Genomic DNA, 18,497 nt, shown 5'->3' on the forward strand with positions numbered 1-18,497 from the left:
GACTGACTGACTGACATCCCGAAGATCTTCCACGCACCGCGTACACGTCCACCTATTCTTCATCTTCGCTCTTCCCCGTGTATTCGTCCTGTATACTGTATACTGTATACTGTATACTTGTATATACTCAGAGAGGCATGCCACTCGACTTTGTATACCTTGTTCAGCCTAACTTCGCCGTTATTCTTCGGTGGACTTTCGGGTCCTCGGGGTAAAGTCAGTTATGTATTTTTTGAAACCCCGTAATGCGTATTAATGCGTGAAAAATAACGCATTCTTATTCGTAATACTCTATTGTACCAAAGTCTCATCATTTTATTCATCGATGATCGATTATTCGCTGCAGGAATTTGAGAAGATTTCGTTTCATTTCATTTCATTTTTTTTGTTTTTTTCACAATTTTTTTCTCACCTCAAATGCAAAGTAATGCAAAGCGTGAAGTACTGTCAGAATTTTTACTGTCAGGATAGAATGTTTTTTGGGACTTTTTCGGCCTCGCTACGAATTTTCTTTTTTTTTTTTTTATTTACCCTCTCAGGACTTTTCTTTCACCCTCTTTTGGGCCACTTTCGACCATGATATATATATATGTGAAATACAAATATTAGTAACATCGTCATCGTATTTTAGTCAGAAATTCGAATAACCGAGGGTGAAAATATTCCTAGACGAATGAAATTTTAACATGAAGTATATATAATAAGTTGAAAACACTTTCGTTTGAAATTATAATATAAACTCGGGTGTTTTCTATTAACAATTTCTGTTCACCTTAGAAATAATTGAAAAAAAAAAAAAAATTAATATTAATATTAATAATAATAATAATAATAATAATAATAATAATAATAATAATAATAATAATAATGCCACTTGCACGATAGCTGTGAGAATTAATTGGCAGTCGGCGAATTTTAGAGACTTCGACGCGTGAGTAGAGAGCAATCCGCCTGTTGTCAGGCAGCCGAATCGACACCGCGCAGCACGTGTTTGTATAACGTGAATAATGAATTTCTAACGACTGTACGAATGGTCCGTCGTCTGCAAAAAATTTAACGCGCATGCGCAACAGTCTAAGAGCGGCTGCATCGTCAGGGTGACCAACCGTTATGAACGTAACTTGAAATATTTTTACAGTAATTGTCGCGGTGACATTTGCGCCCGACTCACAAGCGTGAAAGTTTTTGAGGTTATAGACAGAGTTGGTCACCCTGGCAAACAGCGGTTCTCGAATTATTGTAGCGCTTGCGCGTTAAATTTTTGCAGACGACGAACCGTGGAGTCGATTCCAATTCACTCTGTACAATGGTGCGAGTATACACGTCGTATGCTTAAAACTCCTGCGACGTGCCTCTTTTTTTTCAAAATCAAACCGTTCAAGTAATTTTGTACCAACTGTCTAAAAGAATCCCTATGAAATTTTGAAAATTTTTTTTTTTAAGTAAATGAAATTAATTTGAAGCAATTTGAGTTTGAGGGCTTTGTTATTTATAGTTTCGAAAACATTTTACAACTTTTTCACTGAAATTATTAAACAAAATGGTGGCGTAGCGCATGCAAGTAGGAAACGGCAAAGTTTTCAATCTTGTGCCGCAGATTTCTCGGTCAATTTTAATCCGTTTGACCTGAAATATTGAAACAACCTTTGAAACCTCTTCATCGATTCGAGCTTGAGGCTAGCTTTCTGAACTGCGATCCCAAAATTTTTTTATAAAATTTTGTTTGTCAACAATTTGACGAAAAGGTGTTTTCAACTCGAAGAAATTTCATCTCATCTGAAACTATAAATAACAAATCCCTTACCCTCAAATTGCTCCGAGTGATTTCATTTTCTTAAAAAAAAAAAAAAAAGAAAAAACGAAAAAAAAACTTAAAAATATGTATAAATTTAGTATCTTTTTCGCGTATTTTTTTCACAATCTTTTAGAGAAAGAAGCTACACTCCTAGGCACAGCGTGTATACTCGGACCACGCTCTGTATAGATACAAAGGTATAAAGAAGTGTTCCCCTCTCGCTCTCTTCACTCTCTTGCAGCAACGCGGTTGGCAGTGAACTACACAACACTACACAGCCATTGACCGCGAGACGGTCCGGTTTTCTCACGTCGACTTCACCTACACACTTATTGGTATATCATATGCCTGTCTGCTTATACATTTTTCTATATGTGTGTGTGTGTGTTGGGTGCACGCACAGCTTTGAGATATTATTCGAACATTCCGCTGCCGTGCACTCCGCCTTTTTTTTTTTTAGGATTTCTACATAAATGCATACATATATGTGTACATTATACGTACCTTTTAGGTAGACGTTCCTACCATCGTATGTAAATAGGTATTTATTTATATAAACCAATGCATAAACCGTAGTATGTGTCGGCATAGAAATACGAATTCGACTTGTATTGTATGTTAATTCGGTTATATATTGTATATGTATACGTTCACGTATGCGTATATCGCAACATTTTACTCGTGTGCTTTGATCCGTAAATTTTGTCTTCTCTTTCGTGTTGTTCGTCAAAAAGAAAAAAACAAAAAAAAAAAGAAGAAGAAAGATAAAAAAATGTTATCCTTTTCGTTCGTTAAGTCTACCGGAAAATCAGCTCTACATGAATGAATGACTAAACGAGACGAGTGGATGAATGAACGAACGAATGAATGGATATCTTGGGAAGATTTTTTTTTCTCGTTCGGTCACTTCTTTTTTTTTTATCACATACTTGTTTCTAATTCCTTTTTTTATTTTTTTTTTCATCTTTTCTGCTCGTCTTTGAACAAGTGCCAATTTTTTCCGGTCTGTGAATATTTTTAAATTTCACACAAAAGACAAGAAAAAAAAAAAAAAAAACACAGTAATAAACAGAACGGTTGTAAAAATAATAAATATCAAATGCAGAATTTTTATCTTTTGATAAACATATCAAGGAAAAAAATTGCCTGCTCGACGATTTCGAAGCGCTTTTGGTATACGGTATGTTAATATAGGGTGGGAGTTTTGAATTTAACGCGAATATTCGAGCGTGCGCGAGGACGGCTAACAGTAAAATGCATACGAGTAGAGCGTGTATGCCTGTGTATTCGAATATCGTGTCGTTGACTTGAGAAAATATGTATAACGAGCGGTTTTGTGTGAGGTTGAGACTCGCGGCTCTGCCGGTTACCGGTCCTTGGATCAGGCCGATCCTGAATATTTTACGCTCGAGTATCAAATACAAATGTGCCTGAGTGATAATTTTCCAAAAACCAAATTTATCGTAGATTATGTGACTCTGTTGCACGGGAATTCAAAAAGAGGCTCAAAGTTTTTGAAAAACACTCGAGAGCCCGAGAAGTTCTGGAAAAATCAAATATTACTCGTTTTTATTCCGGTAAATGATTTTAAACGTAATTCGAAAAAGGCATAAATTATATCCAAAAAAAAAAGCTGGAAGAATCAAAAATTCCAAATTAATGTCACATGTTGATTAAATTTAGACTATCCTTCGTACCATGCATCGCGTTATTACTGTTCTGTGACTCTAGTTATAACAGTTGACTGCAGAAAATTCAAAAACAGGCCCAATAATATCCTGAAGGACCCAAAACCCCGAATCGCTGAGACAAAGGTGGTCTTACGTGGCTGTAACTCGTGTGAACAAATTGCCAAGAATTTTGAAAAACGTCTGAAAGTATCTCACAAGGTTCCAGCGGATCCAAAAAGGCCCTAAAAGGCCCAAAAAGTTTAAATTCTCAAAGTAATTCGATTCGTCGATTAAATTCGGATTGTTTTTCGTATACTGTTTAATTACTGTATCATAATTTGATAATTTTATTTCTCAACATTTTACGCATATTAACAATTAAATGGCGAAAAAACAGAAAATTGCACGAACCGCTTGAATTTAAAGTCCTGGACTGGGTGGAAAATTTCCGAAAATCAAAAATTCACGAATATTAATCACCCGAACGTGATGGTAAAATTTTTACGGATGATTCTGAAGCGTAAACGCGTTTCTCACAGCGTTACTCGGGTATGGTTTCGAGTACCTACCGATTCTCGGTTTCGCTCATCGTGCTCGATATTGCGTGACGAAGCATCGAGGAGTGAATATAATTACCCGATGCCGAGATTACGGTTTTTCTTCAATTATCCAAATTTGCATAATCGACGCCGGTGTACAATCGTGTAAAAATTTGCATCACGTTCGCCTGCATATATAATACTTCGCATGCGTATTCACCCCCTACACGCACACACACACACACGTATGCACTTCAGGCAAATCACAGGTTTATACCTTGTGCTCTTTCAATTCCCTTTATGAGGTTCAACTTTGTACATGTGTCAAGTTCTGTTAGTACCAACTTGTACTGAGATTTTTTCCCACCGGACGGATGTTCTTTTAATTAATAATAGAATAACTTCAGTTACTTACAGTCAGTGCAGTGTGGAATTTCTTTTCTCTGAACATATGTTAAGAAAAATCCAATGCTCATCACAAATCTGAGAGCTAAAAAATTTTTCATCGTCTCTTATGCATCAAGATTCGCAATATTTGAAACAGCGAAAAAAGTGTTTTGTAAATCACTAATCTTTTTATATTTTATCTTGTCATTTTACTATTCTAGTTTTTTTTTTTTGCAACTTCAAATCGCGAAATTTTCATCGCCGCGTCTTGTTTTCTTCTCACAATTGCGGACGTTACGTTACGTGAATACGAATCAGCGCGTGATAATTTTTTTTTTTTTCACATAACCCGCACCTAATTCTCGGTTATTACATTCATCGCTGGAACTCACACGCGTATAACATATGATGTGATTTTATACTTACCTATTTGTAATACCGTTTCTCCCATGGTTTGTACGGTTGTTAGATTATACGTGTATTATAATTTTTATTATGCTCGGTAATTTTTTTCTCAACTTCTTTCTCTTATACATTCACTCACATTTACGACATGAGTAATCGTACCCGCAATTAGAGTCAAACTCGGTTGTTTCGACTCCATATAATTATGTACGAACGCAGAATGTTGTTAGATTATATTTTCTTCTGTCGTTAGAATGTTCGGAAATTTATGTAATAGAGAATTCCTATTTTTATGCCGATCACACGTTACTTCAGCGTGTCACAAAATTTTATGGTATCGGCTTTTGCGAATAAATGATCAATCAGGAGGTGAAACATTAAACTATCGAGCATAGAGGTGGAGATAAATTCGTTTGCGTGGAGTATTGAATTTCATAGATTTCATAGATTCAATATTCAATTCAGGGGAACCGAATAATTTAACAATTATTCAAAATTCAAATAAATGGAAAAAAATTTCAAGATAGAAAAAACATTTAAGGATTGAGGATTTCAATGAAATCGATCATTTTTTCCCGTTCGATCGATCATAATCGATTATTTTTCAATTTTTCCTCAGAATCGGTTTTTGATAATAGATGATAAAGATAAATGAACATGTTCATCTGCAATTTAAAAATATTTTGGATGAAATTATAAATTATCAAAAAACTTTTCCGCCACCAGCGTAATAAGACTACGTACTGAAATTTACGAAATTTTCGTTTCAAATGCCCAGTGTAAAAAAAAATCGAAACAATCGATCAATCGATTAATTTTTACCCATTCAACCGAGACGTGTTCGATTATTTTTTTCGATCCGATTAATCGATGCATCGATTATTTTCAGCTCAGTGGCCATCGCTAGGATCATCGGCCGCTGGCGAGTGAGCGCAGAGAGAGATTATCGCACGTTTATCGCTCTGACGATAATTTATCGACTCGACTCACGTATGTACACACCCACGGCCCGAGATAAAATACAACGGCAGATATACTCGCACACCTGCGCGCCAATTTGGTTATACAAAATTGCAAAATCGTTTTTGCTCCGGGGCTCAGTAATGCCTCCTTATTCTGTCCCTCCTCTTCTTCCTCTTTCTCTCTTTACACGTTCATGCTTGATGCTTGATGCTTCCTTTTTTCGCGTTGAAAAATGCCTCTCGTTTTCTTTGCACTATTTTTTTTTTTTGTTTCATCTCTGATCTCGAAGCTGCTGCATGCAACGCGTATTCCTGATTATCTCATATACGATATCTGCATGCAAGACTAACTCTTCGATCGTGCTTGTCGACCACGATTGCGTGCGATCTTTTCTTGAAACGGCGCGGTGAAATTCACTGCGGGATCCAAAAAGCAGAAGACGGTAATTGCATCGAGCACAATTCGCACGCGGCTTGTACAATGTACGACATCGTTTCGTGAAACGAAACTCGAGATCGATCACGGTTCGATTCCGCTTATTATCGTCAACGGTAATTTACGATCTTACCGATCGTTGGTAAAAAAAAATTTTAAAGTAGAACAATCCACTTTTGATCATTTACAACATTAGATACTGTGTAGAATGTTTTCAAAACAGTTACTAAATAGTATTTCCGTCCCTAATCACGTTACACAAGAAAAAAAAAATAAGTAAAAAATACATTCAATCAGTTCCAATTCACCTGTTACAGTTACTCGATTTTCAAAAAATTTCAGTCTTTGCTTAAGAAAATGAATAAATCAAAGATATCATAAAATTCAGACTCAAACAGGGAATCTGTAGTGAATTGAGTAGAATTTCATTTTGCGAAAATTTTAGTTTCCAACACTTGTTTGGAAAGTTAGATTTAGCCTAGCTTAGCTTAGCTGAAATTCTCAGTCTTACGCACTAAAATTTTCCTGACACATGCTCACTTTTCTACAACTTAATTTCACGCACGGACTTTACGCACTGCCGGTGACGTCATTGGGCTGAGTTCAACCGAAGTTTGCGCGTTTAGGTTAGGTTTCACGAAGCTGAGCATATGCCTCCGGACCTCCCGATTGCCCTTGATTTACTTCTTTTAAATCATCATATCACATTCGTTTGCCTCTCAATCAAACCTGACTGTATACGGGTGTTGAAAAAAATTGCTTGTCACAACTGCAAACTTCACACTGGTTGGAAATCGCCCACTTTCCGCACTTGTAACATAATATACTAATTCACGTATTATAACACATCGCAAGAGGAGAAAAAAGAAGGAATTGATCGCTTTTCTTCATCAGCTTCTGAATTTTCATCAGCATATCAATTGCGCAGAATTTTAGTGCCCGAAATACGTGCAGATGTGTTTGTCTTGCAACTCGGTATATATGTATGTATATATATGTATACAGGTAAAGGTACGATTAAAATATAATTAGTTCGTAGAACCGGTGAAATATTTTGTGCCGTATAAAGACGGCCGAGGAGGCAGCGGCGATGGACCGCAAATTATGTTCTTTCGTTTTATTTATTTGGGACAAAAAAATTCACCGAAAGATCGAACAAATGACAATCTGCGCGGACTGTCCATCGCTGTGTGTAGAAAAATGCGGAGGATATACTGGGAACACGACGATTTGCGGTAAGGTTGCAAAAACACGCATTTCTTGAAGGGATCTCTCTCTCTCTCTCTCTTTATATCTGATTTTGGTACTTTCGTTCCTTTACGCTCGATTTTTCTCTTCCCTAGTTATATGAGTAGGGGTACGGCTTGTAATCTGTAGTTATAATTTACTTGAATGAAGAAAAAAATTGAATTCTACATTTTCTTGCCATGTTCAATAACAATTTTATTCTTATCCGACGAATCCTTAAAGCTGTAATTATATTGTGTTACAAAAAATCAAAAGAAACAAAACAAAAAGCACTCGTCACTTTCCTGACGTTCGCGAATTTTTTTTTTTTTCTGTTTTGCTTTCTTTGCGTAAATTTTTGCCCAAATTATTGCAAAATTTTGGTCAATTTTTCGAGATTGAAATTTACTCACATTGATTTTTTGTAATTTTTGCTCGTGATAATTTTGTTTCGCCATTCGAATCGGAGTAATTGATTGAATTCTTGAAATCCTGACGTTGAAAATCAGTGTTTGGAAGTAACGAAATATGGAATTGCGCCGCCGCGACGCGACGTTCCGGCTCGCCAATCTCGAGGAAAAGAAGAATGCGTCGAAATTCCATCCGAGGTACATTCCTGCAGCTTGACTGCATTCGCTGTGACGTTTTTCACGTCATAATAACCACAGGAGAGTCTTTATTTTATAAACCTGACGTCTTGTAACCGCGCAGCGCAATTTCGCAGCCCCCGGTCGTTGGAGCTATTTAATACTGTACCTTGTTAAAATTACCACAGAATTTGACGATGATGCCCCGCCATATTGCGTGTGTACAGATATTTAACACAAGACAGTGATGGACACCATAATTTTTTTTTTCAAGTCAACTTATACCGACAATTACGCAGCTAGTTTCGTGATTTTTTTGCATGCACATTTCATCGCGGGAATTTCCAATGATTTCACCCGTTTTTTTTTTTTTTAGATATCGTTGTCATGCACGGATTGATTTTGTTGCTATAGCCAAAGCTGGTAATTGCAAGGACACGTTTTTAATTACGAATATAAGAAGCGTTAGACATCAACAAAGGGAAACAGAAAATTAAAAATTTAGTGAACGAACAAGTGTTTAATTAAGATTAGTTGAGGGAAGTTCATTTGAACGGTCTTTATGCAAGCGTAATTTTAAACCGTCGATATTTGTTGATACGACTTTGATTATCTACATAAGAAATAATTAATCATAGTTTCATATGTAGCACAAAAAAATGCAGAATCGGTTTTTATTACGAGAAAATTGAAGAAAATTTCAGCGGTGAATTTTTATATCATGTTCCGAAGATTTTCACGAAGGAAAATTTTTAATTCTTATCACTTAATTTTTTACCATAACCGTAAAAAGTACCGTTTCTGGGTAAAAAAATTAAAATCAATTTCGTGGTTGGACAAACTAGGAAATACAGTTTTTTTTCCTTTTTTTTTACAGACTAAATCAACTACTTGCAACTATGGTGAAACTAAACCGGGGTTTTGAGTCACGGACGAAAAGGGCCTCAGGCCCCCCCCCCCCCCCCTTTCTCTCTGCCGCTTCGTTCGTTCGTCCTTGCCGCATCTCTCTACCCTGTACTTACACCACGCTTATCGGAAATTTCTCAAATTGGCGCGTCGATTCTGGGGGCGAATGGCGGGTCGCTGGACGTGGGGGAATGCAGCGGGGCCCACAAGGCAGGCCTGATTTTTCTACGTCACAAGGTGGCGCCACCATGAGAATAGGGAAAATGCCGTGAGCGTCACGACAGCGCTTAAATATTATTGAAATTGATGAATTTTTAAACATCGAAAGACAAAAAGTAAATAACTTTTACTAATATAGTTATTTTATTACAGAAAAATCATTCGAGAACTGTTTGATTACCTTAAACCACGCGACTCTTTTAATTTGTCAATATTCAAATTGTATACAAAATACGTTAAATAAAGTAACACCGTATTTTAGCTTTTATGTTAAACATCTTTTCATCCGATTCGGTGTCCAGTTTTAATAAAAAAAAATTTCCCGAAATTTAGAATCTTTAAATAACACACAACACGAGTCTCGTATTTTTACTTTTTACAAATGTGTAAATCATTCAACTCAAGTCTGTAATCGAGATTACTTCTTCCATTTCAAAATTTTTGTCTCTCATGTTATTTGGTCGGTTGTCTAAAGTTTTACTTATTGAAATCAGGAACAATTGCCGGTTTTAATACATTTGACTTTGAATAAAATTTATCAAGAAAGCCTATCGTAAAATTTTACTATCCAACACGATAATAACGCCAGAAAATGTAACCAACCACAACTAGTGGCAATTCAATCAGAGGATTACATTTTCTCATCTTATCGTTGAGTAAAACAATAATTTCTTTCACTTTGATATTTGTGTTCGGGAATTTACAGACATAGAATCACACTGGCTGGAACATTTTTCAGGTCAACGATGCGTCGACTGCGCGGATAATAGCTTAATAAATGAAAAATCGCTCGGTCGGTAAAGACGAACTATAGCGTCACCTTAAGATCGGCTGCAGGCGTGTTCGTTTAATGCGCGCGCAACATCGACAAGAAAATTTGCCTCCGAGGTTTCGACGGTTTCGATCGAGGGGCCCTTCTCTGATTTATCGGGCCCCACTTTCCGACGTTTTTTACCGCCGTTTAATGCACCGCGAATATTTAGTCGACCATATCCCCTCCCTCATTTTTCGCCGATTCAACTTACAGACATTAATTATACGCGTGTTGCATGCCGCGTTCGTATAAAACGCATCGATATCTCTCCGAGTACTCGTTCCAGAGAGACTCTCGCCTGTAGTTTTCAACAAAAACTCAAACCCCGGTTGCTGCTGTTCGCCTCGGTGGTCGCGACAGACGGACGAACCACGCTGATCCGATATCGTCGGACGGATAAAAAGAGGGAGGGAAGGAACGCTGTTCGAAATTGTTTTACTCCCCATATTTACCTCTATTGTATATTGTACAATTTAAGGAATTAAAATTTTTTCCTACGAGAGATTGCGAAGCGGTGTATGTTTTTTTAAAAACAATTTTCTTTTTTTTTTTTTTCTTTCATTATTTGATAAATATATTGAACACTGAAAAATTGTACTGCTTGGGAGTGTTTCAACCCTTACATGCGGCATTTTTTAAACTGACTCTATTTCGTAAAAATGATTCTTACGGTCGTATAAATAATGTATACTTACAACATTTTTCAAATGGCATATAATTTATTTTTTTTACTCGGGTTTTGAATTCGCACGCTTACGTACTCATGCATTTCGTACGAACGTACACAGGTACAAATTTACGTGTACAAAAACGCGGAGAACATTACAAAAAAAAAAAAAAAAACATCGTACAAAAAAGAAAAGAAGAGAAACACAAAAATTAATTATCAAACATTAAAATAGACTTTTAAGTATAAAGGTTATAATTAGATTAATTATGTTAGACATAGCGGTGAGACTGAGCTTGCGATACATTCTATACATAATATGGATACTTTTACACCTGCTCAAAGTAAGAACAATTTTAATACACATTTCGTATAAAATCGTTCCTAATTATCAGAGGTGGAAAGAAATTGTCGCAATCCGTTGTTATAATGCGATATATACATATATGTATATTATAATTAATTATATGTATATATTAATTGAAAAACGAACGGAAAGTGAAATTTTCTTTTACTGTCTTTAAACGCATTTTACGTAAATCGAAAAATATATAGAAACATGTATATCCTAGACAGACGTGTGCTGAAATTTATCGCCACATTCTATCCATATGTATAATAATAAACGTATTATATATTGTATAGAATGTGATAAACTGCACGTTGAATTCTTAACATTCGCGTGTCGGAATTACAATTATAGAAATTCGAACCGCGTGATGATAAGCGCGAACAATATGCGTAGCCGATAAAAGAGAAGTTGTAAAAAATTGCCATCCAGGAATACGTTTAACATGTTTTTAGCACAGTCAGTAAAATTCCCTCGCCACCGCGTCCAGTATCCTTTGAAAAGCCTCGGGACTCAGACCGAGGAAAGTCCTTTCTTGAGGGGGTCGATAGATCGATCGACGTCTCCGCAGGAAGTAATCCTCGTAGTCCTCGTCCGTCGATGGATTTACCTTCGCGTAGTACAAAGCTGCGAAACCGCTGTAAATCAGCAACGCCGCTGTTCCAAGCTGAAAATTTACGTTATTTAGTAGGTTTCTGTTTTTTTTTTTACAATTTTTTTCTTTTTTTTTTATTTACGCACTCTTTTATCCCGCAATTACAACGCGATTATTCAACTTTAGAATTTAGAACCTGCGAATCTCTCATTCCGATGTTGAAAATAACAAAATGTTGCAAATTTGAAAATTTCTTTGATTCCAATGATCCAAAAAAATTGTAAATTTTTATCAGGATTAACACTGAGAGAAACTTTTAGTTCCGGTTACCGCTCAGTCCTTGACTATTTTCATTTTTTTTACCACAATCGAAAAATATAGTTCTAGGTGCAAAAATTTTCGTAAGGTTTTTTCTTTATTGTTTTTACAAAAATTTGTTGAAACAAGCACAAATCAGTTCATCGGGCTTCAAATATTCTCACCTGGAATACGGCCCAGAATTTGTAGCTTCCCTCGTTAATGAGAAAGTCGTAGTAACCTCCCCAGTAATCCTCCTTCCCCTCGACCATGGCCTTTTCCTCGTGGTGTTCATCATGGGCATCGTGATAATCCAGCATGTCGTCGTGATCGTCGTGATCGTCGCCTCCTCTCGCGAGTCCGCCTGGTCGATACCATCGCGATTCTCTGAGGTCAGATAAGCAAAAAGTAATACGTAGGCAATTTGCAACGTCGGTGAACGTTCGACAGTTTTTTTTTTTTTTTGTTTTATTTCTCTTCGTTTGGAATTGAAATTCATAAAAAAGATTAACGGTGGAAAGTCTTACCTGAAGGACTGGACGGTAGTCGCGACTCCGGACGTCAATTCCGTCGTTGAAACTGTTTCCGGTTCTCTGGTACCCGTTATTGACTCGATTTCTGAATCTTCCATGATCGTCGCTGACAGTACCGAACAGATCAAAGCCAGAAACAGGAGCGATTCGCGCAGAAAACTTGATTCCATTTTGACTTGAGAATGTAAAAAGAACGGAAATATTAGTCTGGGAAATTCGTCGAGAGGATAGAAAGCAAACTGAAGTACGCCGATTGTAAGATCGAAAACTCACCTAGATTTTCCTAATGAGAAGAGGACGAAGTTTGAAAAAAAAAAAAAAAAAAAAAAATTTTGTCGAAAAATTACGATTCAAGATCAGGAGTAATTATATATATATCGTAATTCACGTCTTTGTAGTTTCTGTACGTCACTGTAAACACTTTTGCAACAAATACCTAAAACGTTACAATCGCGCAAACAAATTTCGATCAATTAAAAATTTTCGACAGCATTTCGACTCTGCGTTATACGTAATTAAATTTTTTTCTCATCCTCCAGAATTACATTATTTCACTGTTTAACCGGTCGACCCAAAGAACTTTGATATTTTTCAAATTTGTATGGATATTATATTTTATTATTTTCTCTAATCACGACGAAGTCCGGTGAACAATTTCAGGAGGTTTTTGGGGACGGGACACGTTCCGGGGGATTTCTTAGATCGAACTGAGCCTCCGAGCCGGTGAGGGTGAGAGATGCTCGACGTCTCACATCTTCGTAACTGTATCGTAAGAAACGTTAGGTAAACAACCAATTGGTGTTAAACGTCCTAATTGTTACAAGTCCAACGCCCAGTCTGTACTTGAATATCTATATACTGGAATAAAATTGGCTCGTAGTTCGACGGAGATCGATCCATAGTCGAAAATCTAAGAATACTATTTTAGTTCACCCAATTATTGAGTCTACCCGGCAGGGATTTATTTTTATTATTTATCCGTCCAATTTTTGTGGAAAAGAAACAAAATTGAATCGTGTCTCGGATATATTTATATTCGAGCTTTTCGTTGCCCTTCGTTTTCGATACACCGAAACGATCAAAGGTGAAGAATTAGAAAAATTAAACATTAAAAACTGAAAGATTTTTATAAACTCTTATCGACGGGTAGGTTGAAATCATTTGGACAATATTTTTTCATCGATCTGAACATTTGACTCGAGAGTGACATCAGACGCCGACTTTATTGAACTGAGGGTGAAATGAATAGATTAAACCTCGTTAAACTTACTGCTCCAGATTTCTGCCGGCACTAATCGGTTTCATTCAAACACTTCACCGCACGTCCGTTCTCGTTACCAGGTTCGTTTCTAATTTTAGCTATCGGTCGCTGTATACTAGTTTGAGTTTGGAATATTCTATTTTATTTCTTTCATTTTTCATTCGGGAATCTCTTCCAGAAATGCTAATTTTCCAAGTTTTTCTTTGAGCGTAGAAATGTGTGCGATTTTTAACAAGTTCAATGACGATTTATTCCAAAATGGTGGCTGGTTGAATTTCAATCAATTTTCGAAAAAATTGCCAACTTGAAGAGATCGGCAAAAAAACGGTAACAAAAAAAAATCCGATCAATTCCTGTATCTAAATTTGGAAATATATTTGTAATCAGAGTAATTGGTAAAAGATTGAAAATATGATTAACGAATAAAGCTGGATTCAACGTACAAAAATTTCGTTTTGCAGAGTGTACAATTTTTCTCGACAACAAATTCAGATTACGAATAAAATCGCGTGTCTAATGGCGTAAGATCGCAACTGCCAAAAATGCGAATTTAGTATCGAAAGAGCGTATAATATTTTTTTTTTTCACCATTCGCTCTTAAGATTATTAAAACGTATCAAACGAAATCAAGCGTTTGAAAATATAAAAGGCAAATGGTCGCATGACAGGCAGATATGACCATTTTTCATTAATAATTACATGAAAAAAAAAAACGGTCAAAACAGAAGGGCGTAACTGCCAATTTTTTTATTTATTTTTTTTTTATTTTGTTGCACATACCAGCACGTACGACCTTTTGCTTTTAGTTGATGAATTAATACTCGAATCCAAAAAAGTAAAAAGAAAATATAATCGGTTGAAAATATTTCATGAATTTTAAGATACAGACATACTTTGAATTATTCTAAATGAAATATGCATGCGATGATATAGTAGAATATGTAAATTCAAAGATATTCCCTTGGTTGAACTTTTCCCCGAAAAATCTTAGAAAAGGGTGAAAAGGACGATCATATATTAAACTGCTCTTGAAAGCGTAAAACCATTTTCATGGAATTTCTCTTCGGCTCGAAGTTCAAGGCCAGAAAATCGAGCCTCTAAGACTTATTGGGTCATTTGCTTGTCCAATTAGCCAGTGAACTTGTCGACCTGCTCGTGGCTCGTGGATTTGACCAGCACATGGGGACCAGTTAGATGCTCCATATATCGAGGCTCGATACCTTGGTACGTTGGAACAGCTGATTAGCGATCACAGCCAAGTCCCGTTGAAACACTACTCTAAACACTGACGATAATTGGTCCCAGAACTCGGCCGTTGGGACGACACGAATTCTGTTAGGCGAGGACCTTGGCTGCGAAGCAGCGGGATTGACGTTGCGAGAATCGGCGTCATCATGGTCCCAAAATCGTGAAAGATCGAACCATGCTCAAATGGAAAAGTCAATCGCTTTTCATGACACGCCAATGACGGTCCCCTTGATTGATGGTTTAGAATGAGAGTGATCCAGTTAATACACTGTCTGATCGACCAGGACCTTTTTCTTTGGTCTTATTTCTGGCATAACGACAGTTTCAAAATCTATATAGAATCTATGGTGATTATCGCATAGGTTTGATTGGTCGTTGAAACAGCTGAATAGAGATGATTGGGTGACGGTGAGAGATTGATTTGATTGTAAGTGTAGTAAGGAATTTCTTTTATTGGTTTCGTTTATCGTCGACGATATATACATGTTACAAATTTTGGCTAATTATTATACAAATTAAAAATGAAAAAAAACATAAGGCTTAACCTATGTACAGCGGTACAGTAGACAGAATATCGTACCCTGTGCATTTTCGTATTTTTCTCCACTAGACAGCCGAGATGCGAATAATTCTTGACCACGTCAAGACTTGGTCGCAAGGGGGCTCAATTGGAGTGACGAGAAAGTCAGAGCGAGAGGGATTTTCTCGTTCTGACCTTCCTACGACAGTCTCAAAACTGGTAATCGAACCGAACACTTAATCCAACTGGCGCTACGCCTTCTGGGCGAACCTCTTCCCGGCCGTCTCAATGCCCTCGAGTACCTTTACGGTAAGGTCGAGCCACCCGGGGGAGTCGTTGCTCCTGCTTTGAACGGCGGAAGCGAGAGCGTGTGGGAAGTTGATCTTGTGCCTGGCGATGCTCTTCAGTATGAGAGCAGCGATGTAGATGATGAAGTATATGCTGAAGTAGAGCGGTACGTACCACAGCTTCTTACCGACGAAATAGTACGAGTACGGTCGCTTGTTCAGACGCTGGTCCATCATTTCAGGCTCCGGTGTCGTGTGGTCGTCCGGTATATGGTCGTATATTATGTCGTGGTGGAAGTCGTGTCCGTGGTCATGATCGTGGATGTACGGATCGTCCGCGAACGCTGGGTGATCGTAGTGACCAGCGTATTCCACTGGCTTTGGCGGTACCGAGCCTCCGTATATCGGACCCGAACCAAAGTCCGAGGAATGGATCTCGCTGCTGAGTTCAGGGTCCGAGGAGTGGTGGTCATGGTCATGGTCGTGATCTTGATCGTGATCATGGTCGTGGTCAGGGTAATCCGCTGGCGGTCCGTACGGAATCGATGGCGAGTCGTATGAACTCGGAGCCTGTGTTCATTCAGGGAAAAAACGTTTCTCTGTCATTCATTTATCGGTACCTCGAGATGTATTCGATATCTGAGTAGTTCGCGTGACTAGATGCTTCAGTCTACGTCATAGTGACGAGTTACCATAATTCGGGTTCACCCTCGTATCAAATCTCATCAATTCGAACGGTCAAAATCCGGAATAAATACTTTCAAGCTTCTCACGTATCTAGGATTCTTTGTCTCAATTACTGTACAACAATCTTTCATCACGGATTACTGTCAATTGAACCTACCGATCGTTCTGATCTCTGAGATCCGACCGAATTTTCTATTTAGATCTACACTCACACCCAGAAGATTTTTCCCAACGGAACTAGTCCAGAGTGTCCAATACTAAGTTTCACCTTCATCGACTAGTGTATTTGCTCTAAAATCCAGTCAACTCACCTTCGGCATCGTGTCCGGCGGTGAATAGCTGTCCATGGACATGGTCATTGGCTTGACGTCCAGGTAACTCGGGGGTTTGTAGTCATAGCTACCCGGAAAAATGGGTGAAGAGTATCCCGGCCCTGTGGAGGCCGAGCTGCTGGATGCGCCCGAGTCCTGTGAAGCTGAACCGGATGGTCCGGAAGAAGACGAAGAAGACGAAGAAGACGATGAACTGGCCATCGGCTTTGTCCGCATTGCGTTTCCGTGAGCGATGTCATGCTCGAATATTGCCGGAGGATGGAACCTGTCTTGGGCCCTGTTTCGACCCGCCTGAGAGTCGAGACGTGCCAGCATTTCCTCGTCGAGAGTTGAATACCTGAAAAATATGAAACGTGTGTCATTTTTGTGACGAATGAAGGCAAGAATTGCGGTCAGTTTACCGACCTCTTTGTGGTTGGATAATCCACGGCTTCTCCTTTGTGCAGTTGAGGAATTCTTGGCGGTACGTAGACAGGCGAAACGGTTATGCTGACGTCGGATCCACTTCGACCCTCCGAAACTTCGGCTTTCGTTTTGTTGCTCGTTGATAACGTGCTTTAACAAAACGAGGATGTTCAGTGACAAGCCGATGTCGGGCTCTGGTTAGATGCTGCAGTATTATAATATCGGCGCTTACTTGATCAGCCATGTCAACGGTCCGCCGAATCCACCCTGAGTATTGTTCGTCTCTTCTCCGTTCTTGGTCACTTTTGCGTAGGTTGTTATGTCCGGCAGGTTTGCAGAGGTCGCAAGCCCGAGAGCGAGGGCCAAGACGAGAAGCTGACGTTTCATCTCAACGGTTATTCATCTAAATGACCAGACGAGCCCCGTTGTACCTCATATATAGACTCGTAACTGTACCTGACACGCGTCGGTGGCAATTTTATTGTCCGTCTGTAACGTCAATGAGTCTCACATCGCGTTTTAGTCAGCCATTTTTATTTCCTGACTTGTGTCTCGACAAGCAGGAATCGAAAACAGTGGAAACACCCTTGGGCTCGTGATTTTCGATGGTCTCACGTTTTCCGTCCCTCAACGCTTTTCCGAAACGACCGATAAATGCCTGGCGCTTTTCAAGTGTCAAAAGATTTTCTTCGATGTTAAAGAGACGCTAACTGGGGTCAAATTCTTACGACAAAAATCCTTCTAATTTCTTTGACAAACTGTAACACACCGTTACGAGCATTCCGAAACGTTATTATAGATCCAAACTTACCAAAGTGAGAATAAACTTTGGACTTTGGCCCCTCCTCTCATTGATGCGTGTAAAATTTTATAGGTTTCGGAAACGGAACATTCGTCGCACGTTCTTCGTACTTCCTTGTTAGTTGTTAATTTGCCCCATATTTCGATGACATTGCAGAGGGTACGGAAAACCGTGACGAAAAAAATCCTAATTCTGAATTTTTGGCCTTTAGAATCCGGATCTTTGATAAAGATGATTAAGGAGTGGGGGTACAGCTTGAATGGTCTAAAAGCATACCTATTTTTGGAAGTATTTTTTATTTTTTTCAAAGAAAATGAAAACACATTTTTTTCATTGAAATTAACAACAAAATGGCGGCATGGCGCGTACAAGTAACGAACGATCACGTTTTCAATTCGGTAGCGTAGATTACTCGGTCTATTTTCATCCGATCGACTTGAAATTTTGATACGATCTTCGAAAAAGTTTTCATCGGTTCTACTTCATGGCTAGATTTTTCAATCTCTATCCCAAAATTTTGGTATAATATTTTTTTTAGCAGTTTGATGGCGGAAAAATGAAAGTTTT

At 38.1% G+C, this 18,497-nt stretch overlaps 2 protein-coding genes and 1 long non-coding RNA gene across 3 annotated transcripts in view; 1 reads left to right on the forward strand and 2 right to left on the reverse strand.

Moving 5' to 3' along the window:
- Positions 1 to 18,497, forward strand: part of LOC124300867 (uncharacterized) — a 66,911-nt gene that overhangs the window by 23,831 nt on the left and 24,583 nt on the right. The gene's annotated exons all lie outside the window — the stretch shown is intronic.
- On the reverse strand, positions 10,619 to 13,093 carry LOC124300866 (uncharacterized). The gene is made up of 4 exons (XM_046755309.1): positions 12,662 to 13,093; positions 12,383 to 12,563; positions 12,041 to 12,242; positions 10,619 to 11,630 (listed from the first exon to the last, which is right to left on the reverse strand). Exons 2-4 carry the CDS (start codon positions 12,556 to 12,558, stop codon positions 11,424 to 11,426), a joined length of 585 nt encoding a protein of 194 aa, XP_046611265.1. The 5' UTR covers positions 12,559 to 12,563; positions 12,662 to 13,093; the 3' UTR covers positions 10,619 to 11,423.
- LOC124300863 (uncharacterized) lies at positions 15,328 to 17,750 on the reverse strand. The gene is made up of 4 exons (XM_046755305.1): positions 17,361 to 17,750; positions 17,129 to 17,278; positions 16,703 to 17,060; positions 15,328 to 16,274 (listed from the first exon to the last, which is right to left on the reverse strand). Exons 1-4 carry the CDS (start codon positions 17,513 to 17,515, stop codon positions 15,669 to 15,671), a joined length of 1,269 nt encoding a protein of 422 aa, XP_046611261.1. The 5' UTR covers positions 17,516 to 17,750; the 3' UTR covers positions 15,328 to 15,668.

Source organism: Neodiprion virginianus, chromosome 3 (assembly GCF_021901495.1).
Source record: "Neodiprion virginianus isolate iyNeoVirg1 chromosome 3, iyNeoVirg1.1, whole genome shotgun sequence".
Taxonomy (NCBI): domain Eukaryota; kingdom Metazoa; phylum Arthropoda; class Insecta; order Hymenoptera; family Diprionidae; genus Neodiprion; species Neodiprion virginianus.